The 23,653-nt window shown below is 35.2% G+C and overlaps 2 protein-coding genes across 3 annotated transcripts in view; one reads left to right on the forward strand and one right to left on the reverse strand.

Annotated features, from left to right (window-relative positions):
• Nucleotides 1-1,378: 1,378 nt before the first annotated feature.
• Nucleotides 1,379-23,653, reverse strand: part of LOC149897685 (uncharacterized) — a 51,904-nt gene continuing 29,629 nt past the window's right edge. Inside the window, exons 2-19 of one of the 2 annotated variants that reach the window (XM_090116064.1) lie at nucleotides 22,554-22,682; nucleotides 20,180-20,464; nucleotides 17,969-18,155; nucleotides 17,405-17,495; nucleotides 16,149-16,271; nucleotides 15,198-15,416; nucleotides 14,207-14,318; nucleotides 9,164-9,274; nucleotides 8,476-8,574; nucleotides 8,041-8,070; nucleotides 7,626-7,712; nucleotides 6,892-6,999; nucleotides 6,392-6,545; nucleotides 5,746-5,882; nucleotides 5,391-5,496; nucleotides 4,750-4,868; nucleotides 3,651-3,879; nucleotides 1,379-2,943 (exon numbers count right to left, since the gene is read on the reverse strand). In XM_090116064.1, coding sequence (XP_089972190.1) covers nucleotides 2,812-2,943; nucleotides 3,651-3,879; nucleotides 4,750-4,868; nucleotides 5,391-5,496; nucleotides 5,746-5,882; nucleotides 6,392-6,545; nucleotides 6,892-6,999; nucleotides 7,626-7,712; nucleotides 8,041-8,070; nucleotides 8,476-8,574; nucleotides 9,164-9,274; nucleotides 14,207-14,318; nucleotides 15,198-15,416; nucleotides 16,149-16,271; nucleotides 17,405-17,495; nucleotides 17,969-18,155; nucleotides 20,180-20,464; nucleotides 22,554-22,609 — 2,385 coding nt within the window. In that variant the 5' untranslated portion in view covers nucleotides 22,610-22,682 and the 3' untranslated portion in view covers nucleotides 1,379-2,811. The remainder of the gene's footprint in view (nucleotides 2,944-3,650; nucleotides 3,880-4,749; nucleotides 4,869-5,390; nucleotides 5,497-5,745; nucleotides 5,883-6,391; nucleotides 6,546-6,891; nucleotides 7,000-7,625; nucleotides 7,713-8,040; nucleotides 8,071-8,475; nucleotides 8,575-9,163; nucleotides 9,275-14,206; nucleotides 14,319-15,197; nucleotides 15,417-16,148; nucleotides 16,272-17,404; nucleotides 17,496-17,968; nucleotides 18,156-20,179; nucleotides 20,465-22,553; nucleotides 22,683-23,653) is intronic. The other variant, XM_090116065.1, reaches the window with a different exon arrangement.
• On the forward strand, nucleotides 11,840-13,509 carry LOC149897686 (cuticle protein 8-like). Its single transcript, XM_090116351.1, has 4 exons — nucleotides 11,840-12,065; nucleotides 12,134-12,226; nucleotides 12,391-12,487; nucleotides 12,745-13,509. Exons 1-4 carry the CDS (start codon nucleotides 12,048-12,050, stop codon nucleotides 13,305-13,307), a joined length of 771 nt encoding a protein of 256 aa, XP_089972477.1. The 5' UTR covers nucleotides 11,840-12,047; the 3' UTR covers nucleotides 13,308-13,509.

The raw sequence follows: 23,653 nt of genomic DNA on the forward strand, positions 1-23,653 counted from the left end.
GTAAAAACGTCATTATTTATTTCGAAATATGAGCAAATTTGAATAAAAACTATTTCAAAATATAATGTACATCGAATATTATTGTAAAGAATCTTTCATAAATCTCTTTGTTAAATATCAATAGCCTTTTCAGAATGAAATGACGCTACAATAATGACAAAAATAATAAAAATATTTATCAATCGTATTTTTATAAAAAAAAATATAGGCGTTAATCGGAATATTTTCTACTGGCAACTTCAATTTCAATGATGATTCTTTTTCAATGAATAAAAATACATAATGATTTTTATTTTATACTTAGACAATGGTATAATGTTAAATACTAAATAATATATTTTTATTGAAAATATTAATTTATATGTTTATAAATTTATAAATAATAGAACCAGCGTCTTTCACGCCAATCCGGAGCGGACGCCTGACCAATTCGGCAATTTTTTCTATTCTTTATAAATTTATAATTACAAAGCATTTGAATGCCCTAAAACCAAATATATCCAATTCAATTAATATGTTCTTTACATTTACATAATATTAATATTATGAACATTGTGGATTTATTTTCAGACTCTACCCTTATATTTCAAATTAATTAAAATTATTGTTTGTTGCGTTATATCGGAAGAAATAATGTAATCTATTTATGAATAATATAATATAATAGCTTCGTTCAATTTCAAAATATTGTCTTGGTACATCGTATTTCGTCAATCCCTTTTGGTTGTTAACAAAAATATTGCTTTAAAATATTCTCTTTCATGCTAATTTTAATTTACACTGTTCACAAATTCGTTAACTTTAAATATATTTACACCGTTTTTACGTAATTCATTGTTGAATTTGGTAATTTGAGTGGTTAAAAAAAATAAAGTCACTAAGTTGGTAATTCTTATGCAAACGAGTCATAATTCAAACCTTTTATAAATTATACTAGTTAATTATTTGGAAAAAAAATTAATAAATAATGAATTTTTAAATTATAAATCATTTCATTAAAATTAAGAATAATCCCTGGAATAAATGCATATTATTACTATAAAAGATTAGAATAAAAGGATAAAAGATAAGAATTATTAACTGTCGAATAATATGTCAACTCTGGTACTATTGATTATTATTATCAATCACAATATAATTTATATTTAGGCAGTAGATGGTCGAAGGTATGTATTTCGTTTGCAAGAGATCCGAATATGACAATTACTCGTATTTTTTATCATATAAACCAAATAACGTGGCGCTTTGAATGACAGTACCTTTAGCTGTTAACATAATAAATGTTTATTAAGCTTGATTTTTCATTGAATTTAATGGAATATATTTGGCACAAAATAAAAAGCTAAATTTGATCCACATTTGTGCTCCCAAATCACAAATTTTACAGTTTACTTACCAAACTAGATTTTAATAGATCTAAAATAGATTCAATTTACAATTTTAGATTAAAGACAAATCCATAACAGGAACATTTTTTAAAATTCTTAATTTTGATAAATGCTTTGTACTGATGTTACTTCTTACTACTTTACTTGAAAATTACAAATCTGAGAAAACATTTATGGCAACATTCTTTTATGTTTTGTTCCAAAATTTCAGTTCAATAAAATAAATAGTAACATCAAGTAAATAATAATGCTATTAATTTATTCCAATATGTAACAATAGAAACCACAAGATAGTTAGACTATCAATTAATATGTATAATTTAAAAGCATTAATCCATGTAGTATTAAGCTCACAACGTGTAAAGGCCTTTTCATACTAGAGCGGTATCCGCTACCGCCGTGGGTAGCGGTATCCCGATGGCACGCGATTATAGTCTTTATAATATACTACGTAAGAGATTTAATAGCGTGCCATCGGGATACCGCTACCCACGGCGGTAGCTGATACCGCTGTAGTTTGAACAGGCCTTAAAGATGATTTTGTTATGATAACAGACTTCCTAACTACCAATTCTTCGAGATAACTTTTTTGAATTTAGAAATTATAATCATGAAAGCTGTCATCGTATTTTTAATTCTAAATCTTCATTAGTAGGTTATGGTTTTTATTTAAAATCACTTTAAAATATTTATTAAATAAAAAAAAAACATTTAAACATGAATTCATAAAAAAATCGTTTCGATTAAAATTTATGCAAATTTACCCAGTTCTCTACATAGAAGTCCCAGATTGACAGCTGTCAAAGTAATAATATTTTTAGACATAATTGCCATCATAAAAAATAAATCAACAATTAATAATATTGACTCCATCCGTAGCGAATAGTAACGTAAGCTCATTTTTGAGCACAGACAATGACACACGTATTTTTAACGTACGAAGAGATCGTTTATCCCTAGATTTAAATGTAAGAACGCCACAATGAAAAACACGATTAAATTTAATTTATTAGCCTACATCTAAATCCGACTAAGCTAATGAACAGGATTTCCTTAATTTAGTAAACAGTCGATAGTATCGCAATGACAAAATTTACATTTAAATATTATCATTTTAAGTCTTATGCCCGCTTCAATAGAATTTTTTGAACAAGTTAATAGATAAATAATTTATATTTTTGTTAGCCTCGTGAATGATTTGTCATAGGTTATAATTTCAGAAATAACATTTTGGTTTAGTATTAAAGTACTCATCAGTAATGTTCGGTAAAATACCATAAATAAACTATAAACATTGCATTGGAAGAAATCACAACATGACAGATGCATTAATGTTGCCAGACGTAAATTCAAAATTGACGTTTCGAACTTTACTTTTTTTTAAATCCATTTTCTTTCTTTTTTTGTCCATAATAATAATTATTCATTGTGGCGGTTGCAAATTTTGCACTTTACGACACTGACACAGCCATTTTATGATTCTAGCGTTTCTTTCAACGACGCTAGGCGGTTCCGTGTTGCGGTAGATTTGTTTCTGCACTCCTGGCCCTTGGACCTGCGAACGAAAATGATTTGATGAGTTTATTATGCTAGTTCATGTTCTTTTTCATTATAAGTATGTTGGATAATGTACTTGAAGTATAATAGAGGGTAAGTTACGGTTTTGAGTCATAAAAAAAAATGTTGTGTGGTTTTATGAAACCACGGTAAAAGTGAAACTGTTCGAACGGTTCCGAACACTGCTTTGTGTAGCGCATGTCGCGTGACGGTCGGCTGCCGAGTAGGTATACCTACTCGGCAGCCGCGATACACGCGACATGCGCTACACAGACCAAAAAGTTTGAGACGATGTAATAAAAGTTTCACTTTAAAATCTAAAAATAAAACTTAGTGAACTTTCTGTAGACGGTAATTGTTTCTTTTGTTAATGTCAATGACTTCATCCTGTAATTTATTTTATAGATAATATTTGTCAGATGTTTAGAAAGATTAATTATTATGGAATAATAATTTGTCAATTAATTGTAATATGATTTAACTTAAATATTGTATTTAATTTAAAATTGAGATAATATTTACATGCCTTAGACTAAGTAAAACATGAAGAACAATTAAAATGTTTTGATATATCTGTACCATGTCTTTAGCCAATAAATATTATTTTTATTTTATTTTAAGAACATCTGCACCAAATGCGCGAACGCGTGGCCAGCGAGACCTTGTCCCCAGCCATAAATCAATTATTATAATAGAAGCACTTACAGTATAATCAGTAGTGGCCAGCTGGTTCGAGTCCACGGTGGACGCGGAGGAGAAGAACACCGGACTGTCCGGGTCGTCGTCCCGGACGAGCGCCTCGTACGTGCGCGCTTCAAGTCCGAGCCGCTCGAAGAACAACTGCAGCCGCGCGGAGTCGGACGACGGGCTGTCCGGTGAGTCCGAGCCCTCGCACGGCGCTGACGCCGGACTGCGGCCGTCCGTGCGTCTGTATCTGGGAATTGATAAGCGGGAAATGGAATTGGGTCTTGAATTTTAGACTTTAAACGCGATTTATTACTAGCTGTGCCCCGCGGTTTCACCCGCATTGCTCCGCTCATGTTGATCTTAGCGTGATGATATATAGCCTATAACCTTCCTCGATAAATATATATCACCTATCTGAAACCGAATGAATTTTTCAAATCGGACCAGTAGTTCCTGAGCTTAGTGCTTTCAAACAAACAAACTCTTCAGGTTTATAATATTAGTTATTAGATAAGACGCACCGTAACCCCGCTCACTGTAAAGTGTGATACTCCGTGTAAAATGGAACACAAGAAAATACTAAATTGGAACGATAAAAGAGCGTGTGTGTCGAGCACACATGTCAGAAGTGAAACTTCTTTGGCAAGATTTAAAGATACCGTCACCTTACTACATGACGTGACTGTATTGCCATGACGCGACCTTGAAATTTACGCAACGCGCCTATATAAGTTTCACTTCAAAAAATCGACAAATAGCAGATAGTATAATAAAATAATTTACATCTGATGGATAGTAACATATAACCCTATACTCTATGGCAAACTAACTGGGCCAAAAATATAATAAAATATAGAAAACACTTTATCGTCGTATATAAAATAATAAACGTATAAAATATAATTAAATTAATCTAATTAATTATATAAGGGCTGATTTTTCAATCGTCGGTTAAAACTTATTCGTCGAATAACGAATTAAATTACCATTTCAAAAATGTATTCTTATTGCCTGCATTTGACAGTTTACATGTGACATTTTATAATTATCGTATAATACTTTATTGGACGGATAAGTTTTAACCAGGGATTGAAAAATCGGCCCTAAATATACCAACCTATCAGATATATCTGATTTGGAGCGCAGTATCGGTCGCGGCCGTCTCTGCTTGTAGCGCAAACATCGCTGACGTTTGAACGTGCCTAGCGGTGACGTCACTTCCTCCGTTTGACAGATCTGGAAAAGATAGATTTGACATGCTTTATTTTTTTTTCTTATATATCTGTGACTTTTGATGTTGCAAGCGCGAAGTATAAATTTAAGTCCACAATGTGGAATTGCCAACTCCCTTATTTTTGGAGTGACAGGACAGGGAATAAATAATAATATTATACAAAAAGCCAACACAACGCTATTATTTATCATAAAGTATAACTCAAATACTCATTAGGATAGGTTACCACATACCAACTTTCAAAGAATAAAGAAATCTTAAGAAATACATAAATACAGTTCAATTGACAACACCTAAGAGCGTATACGCACTATGCGGGTAGCCGCATTGCGGGTAGCCGTCCGGCTGACCGCAAGCACAATTATGTACGTAATATTCATTTCTATGCGCACTGTGCGGTCTGCGGTAGCCGCATCGCATCCTATGTTTGCAGTCCGTTAAAATGTTATTTTATATATTGTCTGCTTATAACTCGAACCTACTTCATCATTATTGTCTATGGAAATAAGAATATTATTTCTTACCTGTGGCGCATTAACGTATTCTTGTTTATCATCTATCCGTGTACGCATACGTACTTCTTGGTACTGCGGCTGTTTGCTCACAACTTCCGTATTTGGCTCTTGGTATCTAATAAATAAAATTTTGTTTTTAAAACGTAGTTTATCAAAAGAAGTTGTCATACACATTGCTAGATACTTACAATTTTGCTTTTACATTATACGTCTAGATAAGTAACTTGTTCTACAATAATATGATACAATTTCAAAATAATAAGAAAACATAATATAAGAACCTAATTTCACTATATGAAAAATAAATTACACTATGGAATTAAATTCTCTATGATTAATATCATAGATAAAATAATAAACTTACCTGGTATATTCCCTTGTCGTGTTATATTCCTTTCTACCAACATTCAAACACTTGAGTGGCGTTTTGTATGAACAGTCGTAGTCCCCGTAGTCGTATAGAGGCGGTTCATCTTGAAATTGGGGTGGTGGTGCGCTTGCCTAGGAAGAAAAAAATATATTTTACTACTAAATAGATATAGTGTATGTATACGTATGCAATCAAAAATTAAAATATTGTTTTAATACTTAAAATATTGTTTTAGTACTTCAACAACTAAAATTATAGCATCTTGTAGATTAAAATAGTAGTTAGGTAAGTATTCTATCTCTTTACGACACTGCGCTTAACTATTCTGTGGCGCTATATAACATGACGTTGCACCACACTTCTCTAACAATTTAGTAAATAAATATTTTTTTCAATTCAATTTTGGAACAATTAATTTGCATGAAAAACTTTAAATAATTTTCAAAATACTGTTATGTTGATCTAGTGTTAAAATACTAAGATGTTACTTCTGAAAACAAAATTACCAACTTGCGCCACTTATAACTCGAACGGCTGTACAGATTTAAAAGATATTTACTTCCCTGGATTTGCCCCTTCTTGTCTTATTATAATAATACCATAATATTACACAAAACACCTATATCACTACACAAATTACCTGAAAGTGTATGCCAACGCGTGGTGGCGGTGCATATAGCGTAGGCGCAGGTGGTTTATGCGGCTCCGGTTCCGCGCCATCTTGGAACTGCGGTGGGGCCGATACGTAGCACTGTTCTAAGGACGTGTCTCGAGCGCGGGAACCGCAGTATATACTGAAAGAGATAATATAGATTATTTAATAGTTTTAAGTGTGGTCGTGAATTTAAATAGGAATTTCATGTAACAGAAAATTATATTGAAAAAGTTGGTACGTGTCGTAGTGTGCGGGCAGCACACTTCGTCCGTGTATATTTATGTCGCTTTTTGTGTAACTTTATCTATGGATATTGGACCGCTCGAGCCACCTGAGTCACGGGCAAATGTGTATGTATACAAGTTACTATCGTGTTCTTGTATGTACGTATATAAATGAATGTTTTTTTTGTTGTCCTGTGTGTGTATAGAAGTTGTTAGTGTAGTTAGATGTATGTACATATGTGTATGTGTGTTTATTCTCACCCGGGGCGGTCGTGCGCGGGCAGTGCGTGCGGCGGCGCGCTGCGCTGCGTGTAGTGCCCGCTCGACCCGCCCGAGTCGCGGGCGAATGACGAGCCACAACGACTTGTACTGTGGCCATAAAACGTTAAATTTATTGAAAATGCTTTATAATGTTTTTTTATTTTGACGTGACAACGTCTTTTTATTCGATAAAGCCGGATGCACGCACGAAAAAACATGACTCATGCGGCGTTACCTCGCTCTGAGGCGTTCCGTAATGCTTGAAGTGCGAGCGAGAGCGCGGAACGAGCGTCAAAGAAGCACAATCGGACGTTGCCACGTTCAACTATCGTCAGTAAACCGACTTTACAGACAACCAAATTTTTTAAAGCTATTGCATAGCTTCTATCGCGGGCCTTGAGCGCGGGGACCGAATACAGAAATTCCGTAACAAAAAACCTCACGCTCCGACGGGCACGGAGGTGTGGCTTGAAGGCATACCATTTTTTTTTATGACAGAGCAAGCAAAGGGGCAGGTGGGCCACCTGATGTTAAGTGGTCACCACCGCCCATAAACACCTGTAACACTTGCATTGTAACCATGCAATAGCAATAATAATTCGGTCACCAATCCAACCAGAACAATCGAATTTATTCTACTCTTTCAGTTTTATATGTCTAAGGGACATCTGCGCGCCATCTATTGAGATAATTGACAACTATCTCAACCAATATATTTTTTATTTTAATCGTACCTATTATATGACTGATAGTTCTCCTCTCCCGGCGAAGGGTGTTCAGAGAAAGCATCGCACGATGATATTAACGATGAATGGTTTGATCTGAAACGTAATAAATTGTTGTAGAAATACAAGAATACTTCAGCAAGAATATATCTTATGAATTAAGCAAATGGTGATTAACATAAAACACAAATTAGAAGAAAAATTAACAATAAAATAATTGTAGAAAGTAAATTATAACGTTAATACTTATTAGCATCACTTATTAAAAAAAAAAACATTTTTTTTTCAAAATCCATCAAATGAATATGCAGATAAAAATATTATACAATAAATAGTTTTCTTTTTCCCTAAGACGGTTTCTATTTTTTTTTTATCAAATTTCCCATAATTAATTCACCAAACTATTTCTACACCTTGTACGTACCTCGTACACTTCGACGAGCAGGATGCAGTTCTGTATGTATATAAAAAAAAGTTTTATTTAACTCCAACACGGTTTCAATGTTTTCTATCAAATTTCCCATAATTTACCATTGAGTTACATGTACTAAGTACTAGAGAGGACATCGCTACTACACTTATTTTAACACGAGTTAGAGTCAATCGTCTCAAACCCAATTTTTATTTGTTACATTGATTGGTTTTAATTGATAAGTTTATTCATATTTTTTAATAAGATAAACAATATTTATTTGTTATATTGATTGGTTTTAATTTATAAGTAATAAGAGGCAGAATATCTACAGTATATGACTCACAACCTCCCCGCGCCGCCACGCTTGTCGCACAGATTTTGTTCATGGTGCCCTCTCTACTAATAATACCTCAATATAATTCACCAAACTATTTCCATACGTACCTCGTACCCTTCGACGAGCACGAAGCAGTTCTGTGGTGCGAGTGTCGCCGGCGTCTCGGCGACCGGCCTATCGACTCCGTTCCAACCACCACGTTTACACTGTAATATATCATTATTAAGTTTATTTTAATTATTATTATTACTAACAGTTGCGTTATCATCACCACTATGATCATAATTGTCATCATCAGCTTTATTTTCATTAACATCACCATCAACAACATTGTTACTATGTATTACCAACAACTTATATTTGTTCCCACTTCAGAAATATAGTCTTGACGGAAGTCGTGTTATTATAGGGATATAATAACAGATAGATAGATAGATATATCTATACTTTAAAAATATTTATATGACATGAAAACACATCGTTTTTATTACTTAGTAGTATAGTATGATAAATGATAATTTTAAAGGGTTAGAGAAGCCATTTAGAAACTACATCAAATTATAAGTAGTTAACAGTGTCATTAACTCTTTCTCGTTTTAATTGTACACTGTATGAACTTTAAGATGTTGTATTAGGTATAAATTTGTAATATAATGTACATATTATAATATAATGTATTAGGTATCTACCATATTTATTAGGTAACTTATTTACTCATAAATCAAAATAACACAAGCAAATAGGCCTGTATACTACTTAATTTTCTCATTATAATAAATTGTACATAAAACTCACTGTTCAGGGTAACCGTGCGCTTGTGCGTGCAAGTCGGGCAATGATTTATGACTGTTTATATTGGTGTTGCCATCCTCCTCGCGCACGCTGGGCTGCGAGTGTGAATTTGATCTGTAAAATATATGCTCATTAGAGAATTATTACCATAATTAAATAAAATTTGTTTAAAATAAAATATCACTATACAAGTTGTGATAAATTACATTTGGCAGGGTACGGATCTGAAAATGCAATTTAATTCTTAAATTTATATGAAGCAATATTTATTAAATTGGAGGTTAGGTGAGATTTAAATACCTTAATAGTTAATTTTATGAAAGTGAATAGATATACCTATAGTGTAAACACACGTGAATTCGTTTACAATAACCGTGAAATTTTGAAATAAATATTATAGCACGGTATAGAATAATGTATGTATTTAAGAGCTAAATTTACAACCGAAACCTATGGATGCATTCTTCTTGGTCTAGAGTTCTAGTCTCTAGAGCCTTTTTTTTTAAGTGGGGAAACCTTTCAAAGATACCCACGCGACGGCCCCCGGGGAAAGATCAAAGAGGCGTAGGTTATGTCGGATTCTTACCGACTAAAACCCCACTGTGTTCCATCGAGCCGCTTTAATGATGGGAGACTAGAGATTTATGCTATTAACTGAAAAACATACTTTTACATGATTTTTTTTTCATAAAACATATAAATTACTTAAAACGATATCTAATTATCTAGTTTCGTATGCAGGTAAAGGTCAAAATCGAAGTAAACATTACAAAAAATGACGCAAAAATGGAACTGGAAAAACCCGTTCGGTCATTTATGTAAAACGTATGGATTTATAACAGAATTCGTTTTACGCTTCATTGAAGACGTTAATTGTCTATTTCGTTACAAACGTTTTATGAAGGCGGAGGTAAAAATGTAAAAAAATGTTTAAAATTAATATATACGTTAAATTAGAGCAATATCAAGTTAATTCAAGTTTGCATATTATTGAGTAAAATACGTGTGGATTAACTAAATATTAATTTTCATGCAAAGGGATATTGTTAAATCTCATGTTTATCTTCAGACATTAATTTTATAAGTTAATGTTAACAAACACATTCACAATTCATAATTTCTTCTTATAATAAAATTATAGTTCTGTTTTGAATTTTGAGGGTAGTTAGAATTTTTTTTATTGTAGATAGGGTAGCGCTCGACCAGGATCTCGCCTGAAGTAATGCTAAGATGTGGTCAGATGACACGCGCTTCCCTGGTAGTTCCCGTTCACTGTACACTTAAAGAAGTATTTTCAACGTGCAGGTTTGAAGCTTTAAAGTACACGAGAACTATCTAAAATTTCGAACAGCGAAGTACTTAATTGTTCTAAAATGAAAAAAGTAAAGGTGCATTGATAAAAACGGGGGAATGCAATGAATAATTATTATCCGAAGAAAAAAAAATCTGCACAAATACTCCATAAAAAAAATGTATGTATTTAAACAAAAAAAATATTCGACATTTTAGCGCGAAATACATCATCTGATTCTATATTTACAGTCTTATCAGTGTCTCGTTATACAAGAAATTACAATCAATGTTTATATTGTAATTATCACTAATCAGTTATCGCTACATAACTATTAAGTTTCTTTATGCGTGTTACAAACATTGTTTCTACTTTCAAGGGCCCACCAAAGGGTTAATAGTACTTCCTGACATACATCGTTAAATTATTATTATTAGGCATATTATGTAGGCAAGGAAAAGGTGGGTTTTCTTTGAGAATTAGTGAGTAATCAACCTTCAACTGAACTGAGGATTTTCGCATTTCATACTAATGTAAATTACTTTAAAAAGTAGAGGTTATTCTAATTAAAACTATACGTAAACTGATTTAAAAAGATAAATTAAATCCTATTATTTTAAAAATAATAGCAGTTAAAGAAATACGTTCACTAGAGATTATTCGAACACTTGTTTTAAAATTAGACAAAAATAACACAGTAACAAAATTTACATCTCTCAACGAAAAATACAAAAGTTAGAAAAACAACCAAATCAATAAATCAACTCAGTAAATAAAACTTTATAAACTAAGCAACTCATAGAAGGAACGAAAAAGTACTTCAATACTAAAACATCAAATAAATCAGTCTGTTGAACGTTGATTGAATAACATTACGCATATTATATAAATCAGATAATGCATTACATTATCTATTAAAATAATTATGTGTCTTCCATCATATGTCTATAATTATCACACATCAACAGACCAAAGTGAAGAAATTATTAGAGCAAGCCGCCATAATATTTGTGAATGTTGCATCAGGGCGGATACGCTCCATTAGGCATCCTCATGCATTTATAATAGCAAAACAATCGTAAAATTTGTTGATAATCACGTGTAAAATACACTAGCTTCTATTCTGAGGTATGCTCGAATGCCTCATGATTAGGAAAGAGAAAAAAGAGATAGCAGAACTTGCTCGAACAGTATGAACCAAATCATTCGTCTTCCATCTATTTCTATAGTATATATTTTGTATTCTTTAGTATCTTTTCTTTCCTGCTCAGTTTAACACCTATTAACTGATACCCATTACCAGAAAAATCATCGTCTATACGTTCAGAATCTGAACTGATAATCCAATAAAAAAACACCCCTCTCAATTGATTGTTTTATTCAAAACGCACGTAGCTTAGCCGGATTAATAATTCAAATCGAACTTTTCACTTAATAAAGGTCTATGATAATGAGGATGTCTGATGCAACCCTTAGCTATTGACGTTACATTCAGCCAAATGCATTCGCGAAATATTCGATATCCGACGGCCTATAAATTAACTGCATTATACAAAATGCAGCTAGTTTGTTTTCGACCATTGTAGCTCGTTCAACATGAAGTACTTTGTGGCGGTCAGTGTCATCTCCTATTTCAGGCATATCTTTAACGAACGGTGGTCTAATGTCTTTTTGTCTTGCAGATAACGTGCCTTCTGGCTCTGTCCGTCCCGTCTAGAGCTACCGGGTATGAAGGCCTCGTGTATGCGCCGGGACATGCTTCTCCTGAATATTATGTGAGTTAGAAATATATCCTGCTATTTAAAGAAAAAATTCGTAGACGTCCTAGGCTAGTAGAATTAAGGAGCTTGTTTCTAAAGACTTAACTTTCAGCAATATAAAATTTGAGAAGGAAAACAGGAATAATGTACGGAAAGTAACTCTAATATTATTGTTACAGTCTTATCCCAGTTACGAGTACGAGTACTCCGTGAGGGACCCACATACCGGTGACAACAAGGCCGTTTGGGAAAAGCGAGACGGCGATGTTGTAGTTGGTAAGATAATTTTTTAGTATACTAAATCTATTCTAATGTGTTTTGTTGGTGTTATAAAGACAGACCGTATAAAAGTAAATAAAAATATTCAATGATCATAAGTGTGATTGAAAACATACATGTACATGGAATCCAATTGTTCAATCGAAAAAGCCTTGTGAAAAATAATGATACCAATCGTACAAGCAAACTAGGCCTGATAATTGTATCCACTTTTCACATCCTTTACCGTTATCATTCTTATCAATTATTTCCAGGTGGCTACTCATTCGTGGAGCCGGGCGGCAGCATTCGCGTGATCGAGTACCGCGCTGACAAATCTGGTTTCACTGCGCCAGTTGTCAAGCGAATCGGCCCTAAAGTACACCCTGGTGGTGCCACCTCAACCACCACTATCTCTAAACCATCATCGCCCATACGAGAATTTGCCCCAGCGCGTATAATATCAGCCCCCGTGATTGCCCCAGCGCCCTTGCCCGCGCCTGTACGAATCCCACTGCCCGCACCTATCCCTGCCCCTGCGCCCTTGCCCGCACCGGTTTATACGCCACTACCCGCTCCCATATATAGGCCGGCGCCCACGCCTGTATACGCATCACTGCCCGCGCCAACCTATACGTCACTGCCCGCGCCCCTACCCGCGCCCATATATAAACCGGCGCCCATACAACTATCTCTACCGTATTACTCCGCGCCCTACATCCCACGACCGAGCATACCCTATTCCGCCTTATCATTCCTATCTGGAGGTCACGGTTTAGGACATGGTTCGATCAATAACTATAACTACGACTTGTACAACTCATTGAACTATCACTAAAGACTAAACAAAACGCGGAAGCTGCTTGACGACACAAAATGCCGCTTACCATTAATTTCGCTATACGTTAGGATATGTTGTGAGTTATATTTTATAAATGTTACTGTAAGATATTTATGTTTTCTAATTTATGACCTTATGGCAGACAATACGGACACGATTAAAGCAAATGCCACCATGTGGTAAAAACATAAGGGTTGTTTTATTTTAATCTTGTTAAGTTTTAAAAATAATGTGAATAATATGCTGAAATACATTTTATAGTCCTGAACAAGAAACAGTGTATTTTATTTCTCAAATAAAATACACATTCCTACAAAAAAAAAGTAGTCATTTGTTTTAAACTTGATCTAAAATATTTTAATATAGAAATATATGATTAGTTGATAATAATAATATAAATTCCCAGAGTTATTTGGCGAATGCAGTATTCAATAAATTATTTCACTAAACAATTCATTTACCAGTCGTTGCAGTCCCAAATACTTGTTAGTTATTCATATGTTTGGCCAAATTATTGCCCAAAATTTATGCAGAATTGTGGTTTCTCAATTCGAATCGGTAAATTGGTGAAGAAATTAAAAACAAGGTTACAACATTCCTAGAGAGATTAATTGTAGAAAATTTTCTAGGACTATTTGTACCTATGTGTTATCAAGTACTTTACATATATTTTCTACAAAATGACTATAGTGGAACCTCCTTATTTTATGAAGTCAGTTATAAAACGTATTTATATTTTCATGATGCAAATATATGTAGTTACAAAATTATAACAATAAAAAACACTTTGCTTCTAAAAAAATCCCCCACTAGGGGATATGGGATTTCACTTTTTTTCAATTAATTAAAATAAATTATATACTAGCATCGGATAATACACATATTTAAACACTTACCTAGTATACCTAGGTGCAGAATGTGCGTATTCAGCAGGCGGGCTGATGGCCCCCAGCTGTTCCCCGCTCGGGGACAGCTCTTCGGGGTTTTGGGGACTCGATTGGGGACTCGCTGGGGAAAAACATGATTTTGAGTATCTATACTGCATACCTAAGTACTTTTACAGTTACCTGTGACCTTAAAAAAATCACAAAAATTTTAGTCCAGAGAAACAAAAGTTAAAGCAAAATCAACCTTATTGACTTCACTTTAGGGTGTATTCAAAAGCAGTAAATTGAAACGGCCTAAACTAGCTATAATTTACTTCGGTGTATAGCTAGGTGGTAGCTATATTATTATTTCAATGATGAATTCACAAGATTTTTTACGATTTATAAAAACATGTCACCCGACTAAAACGATTTTAAAAACGTTATCACGTTAAAAAAATTCTCAAGGAAAACTTTTACCAACAAAAATTCTTAAGCAACATTTTTACCAACAACTACGTAGCGGTGCTTCGAGCAAAATTACCAACCGGTTAGGCAAAAAGACGCGGCCGCGGGTTCGAATCCCGCGTCACAATCGAACTTTTTTCTTTTTTTGACGTGACAAAGTCTTATAATTCGATAAAGCCGGCTGCACGCACGAAAAAACATGACTCATCCGGCGTTAACTCGCTCTGAGGCGTTCCATGTAAGGCTTGAAGTGCAAGCGAGAGCGCGGAACGAGCGACAAAGAAGCACAATCAGACGTTGTCACGTTCAACTATCGTGAGTAAACCGACTTTACAGACAACCAATTTTTTTAAGTGAAAACTTCTTTAGCGGCGTTGAGCACTTTTTCTGTAATGGGTATAAAATCTTAAACTCGCGTCAGGACACGTGACCTGATCGAAAAAGCGTAAGACGGATACCATTCCAAAATATCAAACATGCTCAACGTTGATAATCAAGTTTTCACTTCTGCCGGCACTCCCGGAGTGCAACCCGTCTTTTTTTTTAAACTTACGTATAGAAAACGTATTCTTGATGACCACTTCAGCCCTCTGTCGCGGTATAACGAAGGACTCGGGGAAGAAGACCCTTGCATCAAAGCTGATCGGCCGCTTGTCTTCGTGCCGGTGCTTGGACCCGGAGCCTGAAGACGAGGTTCCCGAGAACGTGCCCGATGTGTGGGAGCGGGGTTCGTATGGGTCCACGCGACGCATGTCCGTGAACGACTTTTGCGCTGTGGATGTAAAGAAAATATGTATAAACAGTAATAAACGTATAAACAGTAATAATATAGTACACTAGCTGCGCTCCGCGGTTTCACCCGCGTGGGTTTGAACGCGCGTTTGTTTGAACGCGCTAATCTCAGGAACTAATAGTCCGATTTGAAAAATTCTTTCGGTGTTACATAGCCCATTTATCGAGGAAGGCTATAGGCTATAATATAGCCAATATATCATCACGCTAAGACCAACAGAAACGGAGCAATGCGGGTGAAACCGCACAGCTAGTGTAAGATAATTGCATATTATTGATGAAGAGCATAGTTACCTGATTTCGAGTTTGGACAAAGATAATTGCTAAATAAATATGATAGAATCATAATAATATTTGTGAGAACAAAAATAATTTCAATAACACTTGAGCTCCTGCATGTTTATTATAATCAAGGGAGAAAATTTTAAACTTCATCATTATTTTGCAGTCGATATTTGTTTCGGTCTCAGACATACCTACTAAACGTATATCTATGTTTTTCTCTACTCTCTGTATCTTTATCTAATTCTAAGTCTGTTTGTCAGAGTAATTATTATAACGTTTATTTCTTTATCTCATCTAGATATCTATTTCATTGAATTATAGTGTTAGTCAGAACCGCATTGGGTTTATCCTGTAAAGGTTATTGATTTATGTAATAATAAATAAATAAATAAATAAATTTCTAAGTATATCTATATCTAAAACTCACAGACAAACGGCGGCGAGTACACATTCTCTCTACTGTCAGCATGTTCGAGCAATCTTCTTAACGTATTTTGGAGCCCTTCGCCCGCGCTCACAGCACGACGACTGCTAATACGGGTTGTTGCATCTGAAACACGTAGATATTATTAAAATCAATGATATCTATGTATATAAAATAAAAATCTATCTATTAAAAAAAAGACGGGTTGCACTGGGGGAGTGCCGGCAGAAGTGAAAACTTGATTATTAACGTTGAGCATGTTTGATATCCATCCGTCTTACGCTTTTTCGATCAGGTCACGTGTCCTGACGCGAGTTTAAGATTTTATACCCATTACAGAAAAAGTGCTCAACGCCGCTAAAGAAGTTTTCACTCCAAAATCAATGATATCTATGTATATAAAATAAACTAACTTTCCGCCCGCGGCTTACCCCGCTTTGTCTAAAACATAATAAATTATATACTAAAACCTTCCTCTTGAATCACTCTATCTATTAAAAAAACCGCATCAAAATCCGTTGCGTAGTTTTAAATATTTAAGCATACATAGGGACAGAGAAAGCGACTTTGTTTTATACTATGTAGTGATTCGTGTTAGTTACACTATTTATAACTCGAGAACGGCTGAACTGATTTGTCTGAAAATTCCGATGCGATGAGATTTGTCTGAAGAACTAGGAGAAGGACATAGGATTTTTATCCATGAAATTTGAAGAATATATAAGAGCCGAACAACTAGTTATAAATAAAAATGTGAAGATAGGTTATTATGGCTAATTAGTTAAAATTTACTTCAGTTTTCTCTTTATCGCTAACGTTAGTTCAATCATGCCGTCCTTTGACGTCTTATCGTGTGTGCGTTATAGAGGCATTTTTGAAGATCGAATGATTCGTTGATAACAAATTTCATACTCATCCAAACATTCTCACAACTATTTAAGTATATCCATACTAATATTATAAATGCGAAAGTAACTCTGTCTGTCTGTCTGTTACTCAATCACGCCTTAACTACTGAACCAATTTGCATGAAATTTGGTATAGAGATATTTTGATACCCGAGAAAGGACATAGGCTAATTTTTACCCCGGGACATAGGATAGGTTTTATTCCGGAAATCCCACGGGAACGGGAACTATGCGGATTTTTCTTTGACTGAGCGGGCGATGCCGCGGGTGGAAAGCTAGTTTTGTATAAAAATAAAATAAAATAACATTTATTTGCCAAAAACATGGTACAGAGAGGTGAGGTATACATACATGGATTACAGCAGGCGTCATTGTTGAGTGTCCCCGAACTGACTAAGTGACACCCTCCGGCTGCTATCGCCTGCCCCAAGCCGCTGCTCACCTGGAAAAACAAAATTATAAAAATATAGGATTGAAGAAAAGTTAAACGTTATTTTAAGCTATTGCATAGCTTCCATCGCGGGCCTTGAGCGCGAGGACCGAATCGATAAATTTCGTAACGAAAAAACCTCACGCTCCCCACTCCGACGGACACGGAGGTGTGGCTTGAAGGCATGGTATGCAATAGCTTTACCGCGGCAGTCCCCGAGTGCCACACGTCCTTTTTTTACAGATTTACAACCAGGAACAATTGGGTCAAATTAAACAAAAAGTCATAGAAAAAACATTTAAGGGGGGAAGTTAAGCACGCCACGATTTTTTTTTAAAGCAGACCAAACCAAGCGATGGATGGCTGATCAGTGGATAGAAAGATTTCATCAGTTTCTTCGATTTCGATTACGATCTACTTCTGCAATAGAAAAAATGTTGCCCTCTTTATTTCTGAAGTAGACTTCCTCTAAAGCACAAACTCACCCTTAAGGGCAGCTCCTGTTTCCTGTCCAGCACGGTCTCTGACTTCACATAGAAAGCTTTCGTCTCCGCCAGCAGTTCCACCGCGGACTTGCGCTTTTGCTGCTGCGGCGCTAGAGACCGGGAAGCCGCCATTTCTTTCTTGCGCGGTAGTTTGAAACTTGCGAACAGGGAGTCCGCTAGACGACGTCTGTGAAAATTTAGATTTGGATAAATATTTATATGTTTGTGCATATTTTTAATGTTTAAGAACACAATAATAAAACTATTTAGAGGAATCTTAACACTATCTTATATGGATCAGACATTACTCATTAATAATAATAAACACTTTATTGCGCACACAAACAAAACAAAATCAAACAAAGTAATATAGAGCGGTACAAATAGGCGGCCTTATCGCTAAGAAGCGATATCTTCCAGGCATTCTCACTGTTTATCGTAGCTTTAATATTAATATGTATCACTTTCAGAAAGACAGGGCAAAAATTGACCAAGAAAAATAAGCAAGTTTTCAAGTACATATTGTGGGTAACCACAGGATATTATTTATATCGAATGTATTAATTATATTGTACCTATACTATATATGTATACGTGAAACCATAATCCTGCAGTTGTAAATATACACTTATGTCTCGGAAATGTAATATAATATCACAGTCTCGGAAATCTTATGTCTCGGAAATGTAATATAATATCATATATAAATGTGAGAAATATGGCATTAGAGGTCCTGCTCTTGAATGGATTCACGATTATTTGTTTCAGAGACAACAGAGTGTTGAAATAAATAAAATAGATAATAACCTAGAGATGACTACGTACAAGTCCCCCTATTTAGCTAATAGTTTCGGAGTGCCACAGGGCAGCATATTGGGGCCTTTATTATTTTTAATTTACATAAATGATCTACCTGACATAATGGACCAAAAGTGTATATTGTTTGCAGACGACATTTCAATAATTTATTCTGACGATCACAAAGAGATTAACTATAACACGACAATTAACAATAATTTAGAATTAGTATTGACATGGTTTAATGATAATAATCTATCTGCGAATATGACTAAAACAAAATTTATTCAATTTTCGAATTATAAAGCTCGACACACACCGCTTAATGTAACGGACAAATTCCATACCATCGAACCAACACATTACATAAAGTTCCTAGGGTTAAATGTAGATCAAAATTGCAACTGGAAAGCTCATTGTGATATGATTACTGGAAAAATAAATAAGTTCGTTTACGCATTAAGAAGATTAAGAAAAACAGTGTCCTTTAATGCTGCGCTTACCGCATATTACGGATACGTTACATCTGTGATACGGTATGGAATTATATTCTGGGGCAACTCGACGGACGTGACAAATGTATTCTTGGCACAGAAGAGGTGCATAAGGGCTTTGTGCAATATTGGTCCCTTAGAATCTTGTCGACCATTATTCAAAAAGCACCATATTTTAACACTCACGGGTTTATACATTTTGGAAATATGTTTATTTGTCAAAAAACACGGTGAACTTTTTAAAAACATGAAAGATAACTCTAGATTGGGACTAAGAGATCCTACACGTCTTATGATGCCTAACTGCCGTTCAGCACTCTACCAAAAGAATGCCAGTGTGATGTGTATAAGGATATTTAACCATATACCAAAGCATATAAGGGAACTGCCAAAAAATCTAATGCACAAAAAATTAAAATCGTGGCTTATAAATCACTGTCTCTATTCCTTAAACGAATTTTTTAGATTATAATTCCCGAATTTTGTAATGGAGAAAATAATAACGTTAAGAATCAATTATATTGTAATAATCAAATTGTACTAATAAATAAAATTGTAATATTGCTGTATTATAATGTATATCTATAATAATAATAACCTAACTTAAATATTTGTATGCCAATTTGTGGGTGAATTGTGTGGATGTGAAATTTATTATATAACAACTTTGTAACCACAATTCTTACAAATAAATTATCATTTCATTTCATTTCATTTCATTTCATTTCATTTCATTTCATTTCATTTCATTTCAGTGCTAGATTCGTCTCGTGCTCTTTCATTTTACTGTTAATTGAACCTACAATCCGCAAAATCAACGTTTTCTTATGCAAATATCTTTGTGTGATACATGCATCAAATTATACGGACACCTCATTTAGTATAACATTGCTCTATAGGCAAATTCTTTGCAACTCACCTCGGTGGAGACTCGAAGGACCTCGAGTACGAGGTATTAGCCGCCGCGCCCTCAAACTTCTTCCTGACCTCCTCGACCTTCGACCAGCCGGACTCCACATTCAGGCGCCTGGCCGGGGCCCGTTGCGCCGCATACTTGGCTAGCTCCTCGCGGGTTCGCTTGACCGAGACCTCAGGTAGCGGGTCCCTGTGCCGGCCGGGCCTCGCGTCGTGACATCGCTCTATGAACTGGCGTCGGCGGAGCGATAGCGTCGCGGATTGCGTGCAATCGTCGTCGTCTAGACACCTGCAAGTTGTTTGTATATTGGTAAGTGTATGGTGTAAATTTGGAGGTAAAATTACGACGATTTCCTCACTTTGTTTCGAACTTCAAAGGACATGCATGCTTTGCATAAATATAACTTTATTTAATGTAAATTTTATAGAGTGAGTAGTCAGTTTTTAATATATTTCTCCTTGATCTCGAAAGCTTTAAAGCACTGTACCTACGTATTGAGAAGAGAAATAACAGACCAATAAAACATGACGAGAAACTTATATTATTACATATTTACGTATGTATGTAAGTATACATTTATCGGACTTTTAAATTAAAACTTTTTTTATATCCATCAGAATTTTACCTAGTTATGAAATATTCCTTCAAATACAAACAACAAAATGCAAACAATAAGCCTACTCAATTCATATACCTAATAATAACAGTTTAACCAATAACCAATTTTCATACTAAAAAGAAAATTCCCAATCAACACTACACTACCGGACGTCCGGATATTTTTTCCCCCGACGCAATTAAAACCCACAGAGCTGCTAAGGGAACCGATATCAGATAACGAGCATACCGGCAAAACGGGATTAACAGGTGAAAGTAAAGTCCGTAACAGGTTAAATGACCATTAGCTAAAGGACATAGATCTAACGTAATATAAACGATCGTTGGGTTGAGAATTAGGCGCTAAAATCTATACTAATATTATAAAGCTGAAGAGTTTGTTTGTTTGTTTGTTTGAACGCGCTAATCTCGGGAACTACTGGTCCGATTTGAAAAATTCTTTCGGTGTTAGATAGCCCATTTATCGAGGAAGTTTATAGGCTATATATCATCACGCTACGACCAACAGGGGTGGAGCCACGGGGGTGAAACCGCGCGGAGCAGCTAGTGTCTAATAACTAATGTATGTGGTGTTTCGTAAATAGCTGTTAGTATTGATATAAATATATCTTGTCTTGCTTAGATTGTAGATTGCAATAAGTTTTATTACACTTATAACTTGTTGTTATGCACAGTGCACACATTCCTTTTTATTTTCAAATGCCTGAACTGTTGCAAAAAAAATATGTACTTATAGAACATAGAGCCGGATTCAAAGCTTCCTGATATGACCTGATTTGCTTTTCTGTCATTTCAATTCTGTAAATAATAATGCGGTAACCATAAGTAGGTACCTACTATCTATAATCTATATTATTTCACATACACTGTTCCTGCTCTATACTTAGATTCCCACCCTTCCCATTACCAAGCCTTGCTCTGTTTATAACACCAATACATGGAAAATATATCTCTTTCCTCTATATTTCAATGCATTCGCCCGCAGGGATGGCATAAATAAGCTACAGGAAAGCTGTCTACGATTGAAATAGTCCACCGTAAGCCAAGCGTGTTTCCTCGTAATATATTTCTGATTACTTCGCAGGGCTAGTTGTAACTTGTAACTGGTGAGTCCGTTTTGCCCTCAATGAGTCTTTTAGATACATTTTACATGATGATATTTATATTTTTGCTGTGGTTATTTTCTGCATAGGGGGTAAAAACTAAAGTGTCGGAAAAACTTGGCAAAGTTCATCATCACTGAAAGTTTTATGAGTTGATTTTATCACAAATTTATAGCGCAAAACGACGAAAAACAAGGTTCCATATATTTAGCCGATTTATTGCCTCAAAATGAGAATCATGTAGCCGTGTTGGAGGAGTATGGTCACTACCATTGTGACACGATAATTTGGAGACGACGAGAAGAAGAAGAGATGTTGGTAGGAATAGTTAGAGGCTAGAGCGGCCGTACACGGACAGCTCAAGCAGTTAACGGCTGAGCGAAGTACACGGACTGCTTGAGCGTTCGGTCGTTGACTGCTCGAGCTGTCGCTAAAAACCGCGCAGTTGACGGCTTGGTCGCGACTGCTTAAGCAGTCCGTTTACGGCGGTGAATGAATGTCTATAGTTACCACCGCGTCAGTAGTCACCGCGCGGTCGCGGCTTCAAGCCGTCGGTCTCAACTGCTTGAAGAGGTCCGTGTACGGCCGCTTTTAGGATTTTTATTTAAATGTTTAGTGATAATATTATGTCGTTAGTGAAATGAACATTATAATACCTAGCCGGCTGCGCGAGGTGTGACCGACAAGGCTGGTAGCAGGAGAGCGCGGCCATGTCGCCGTTTCGGCGCGGACCGGGCGCATCATTCGACTACCGCACACGCACCGCCTCCGCTTCTTACATACACCTGGAATAGATACAAAATTTTATTATTATTTGGTAAAAGCTTTCCATGGGAATGACATGTTACAGTGGAGTAAATACTATGTCACTCCTTAGCCTCGACAATCTCAAACTCGAAACTCATATTTTAAGGAAACCGCAGTTATGATACCTATTTTAAGTCATGCATCAAGCATGACTTAAAATACCATAACTGTGCTCTGTTGGTCTTAGCGTGATGATATATAGGCATATAGCCCATAGCCTTCCTCGATGAATGGGCTATCTAACACCGAAAGAATTTTTCAAATCAGACCAGTAATTCCCGAGATTAGCGCGTTCAAACACAAACACTTCAGTTTTTATAATATTAGTATAGATCACAGAGATAATATGGTATAGTATAAGCTGAAGGAAATTCGCATAGGCTGGATACAAAAAAAGACCGTGTGTGCCGAGCACACGTATTAGAGAGTGAAACTTCTTTGGCAAGATAAAAAAATACCTATCGTCACCTTACTCGCTTGGTGTAAAGTGTGTTTTATACCGCGTTTTAAATCCGTTAAAACATTTAATTTCTAAAATTATCTTGATTCACTACAAGAACAAGGACATAAAATACATATGAAAAATTAGTACAAAACGCAAATGAAAACAAACAGCCATATCACCTAAAAAGTTACTCATTGTATCCAAACATACACATAGCGACGAATTCCATAAAATTAAAATAATTTACTCCAAAACTAGAACAATAGCACATAATGAAAGTGTTTAATGGTCAGGTGTCCCAGATGACCATAGACGGAATGAGTGTGAATAGTATGATTACTTTAAACTGGGACGATATGTTTGATATACGTTGCATTTTTTGTTTTATTTCAATAAAAGAAGAGCCAATGAAAGACGCAATGTAACGTTTTGTTATCTATGTACCTAAATTATCACTGTCTTACCACAAAAAACTTTAGACAGGGTTTAATTTTAAGCGCGGGT

Source organism: Colias eurytheme, chromosome 25 (assembly GCF_061535395.1).
Source record: "Colias eurytheme isolate Ceu_HAF_F1 chromosome 25, ilColEury1 Martin Lab GWU primary, whole genome shotgun sequence".
Taxonomy (NCBI): Eukaryota; Metazoa; Arthropoda; class Insecta; order Lepidoptera; family Pieridae; genus Colias; species Colias eurytheme.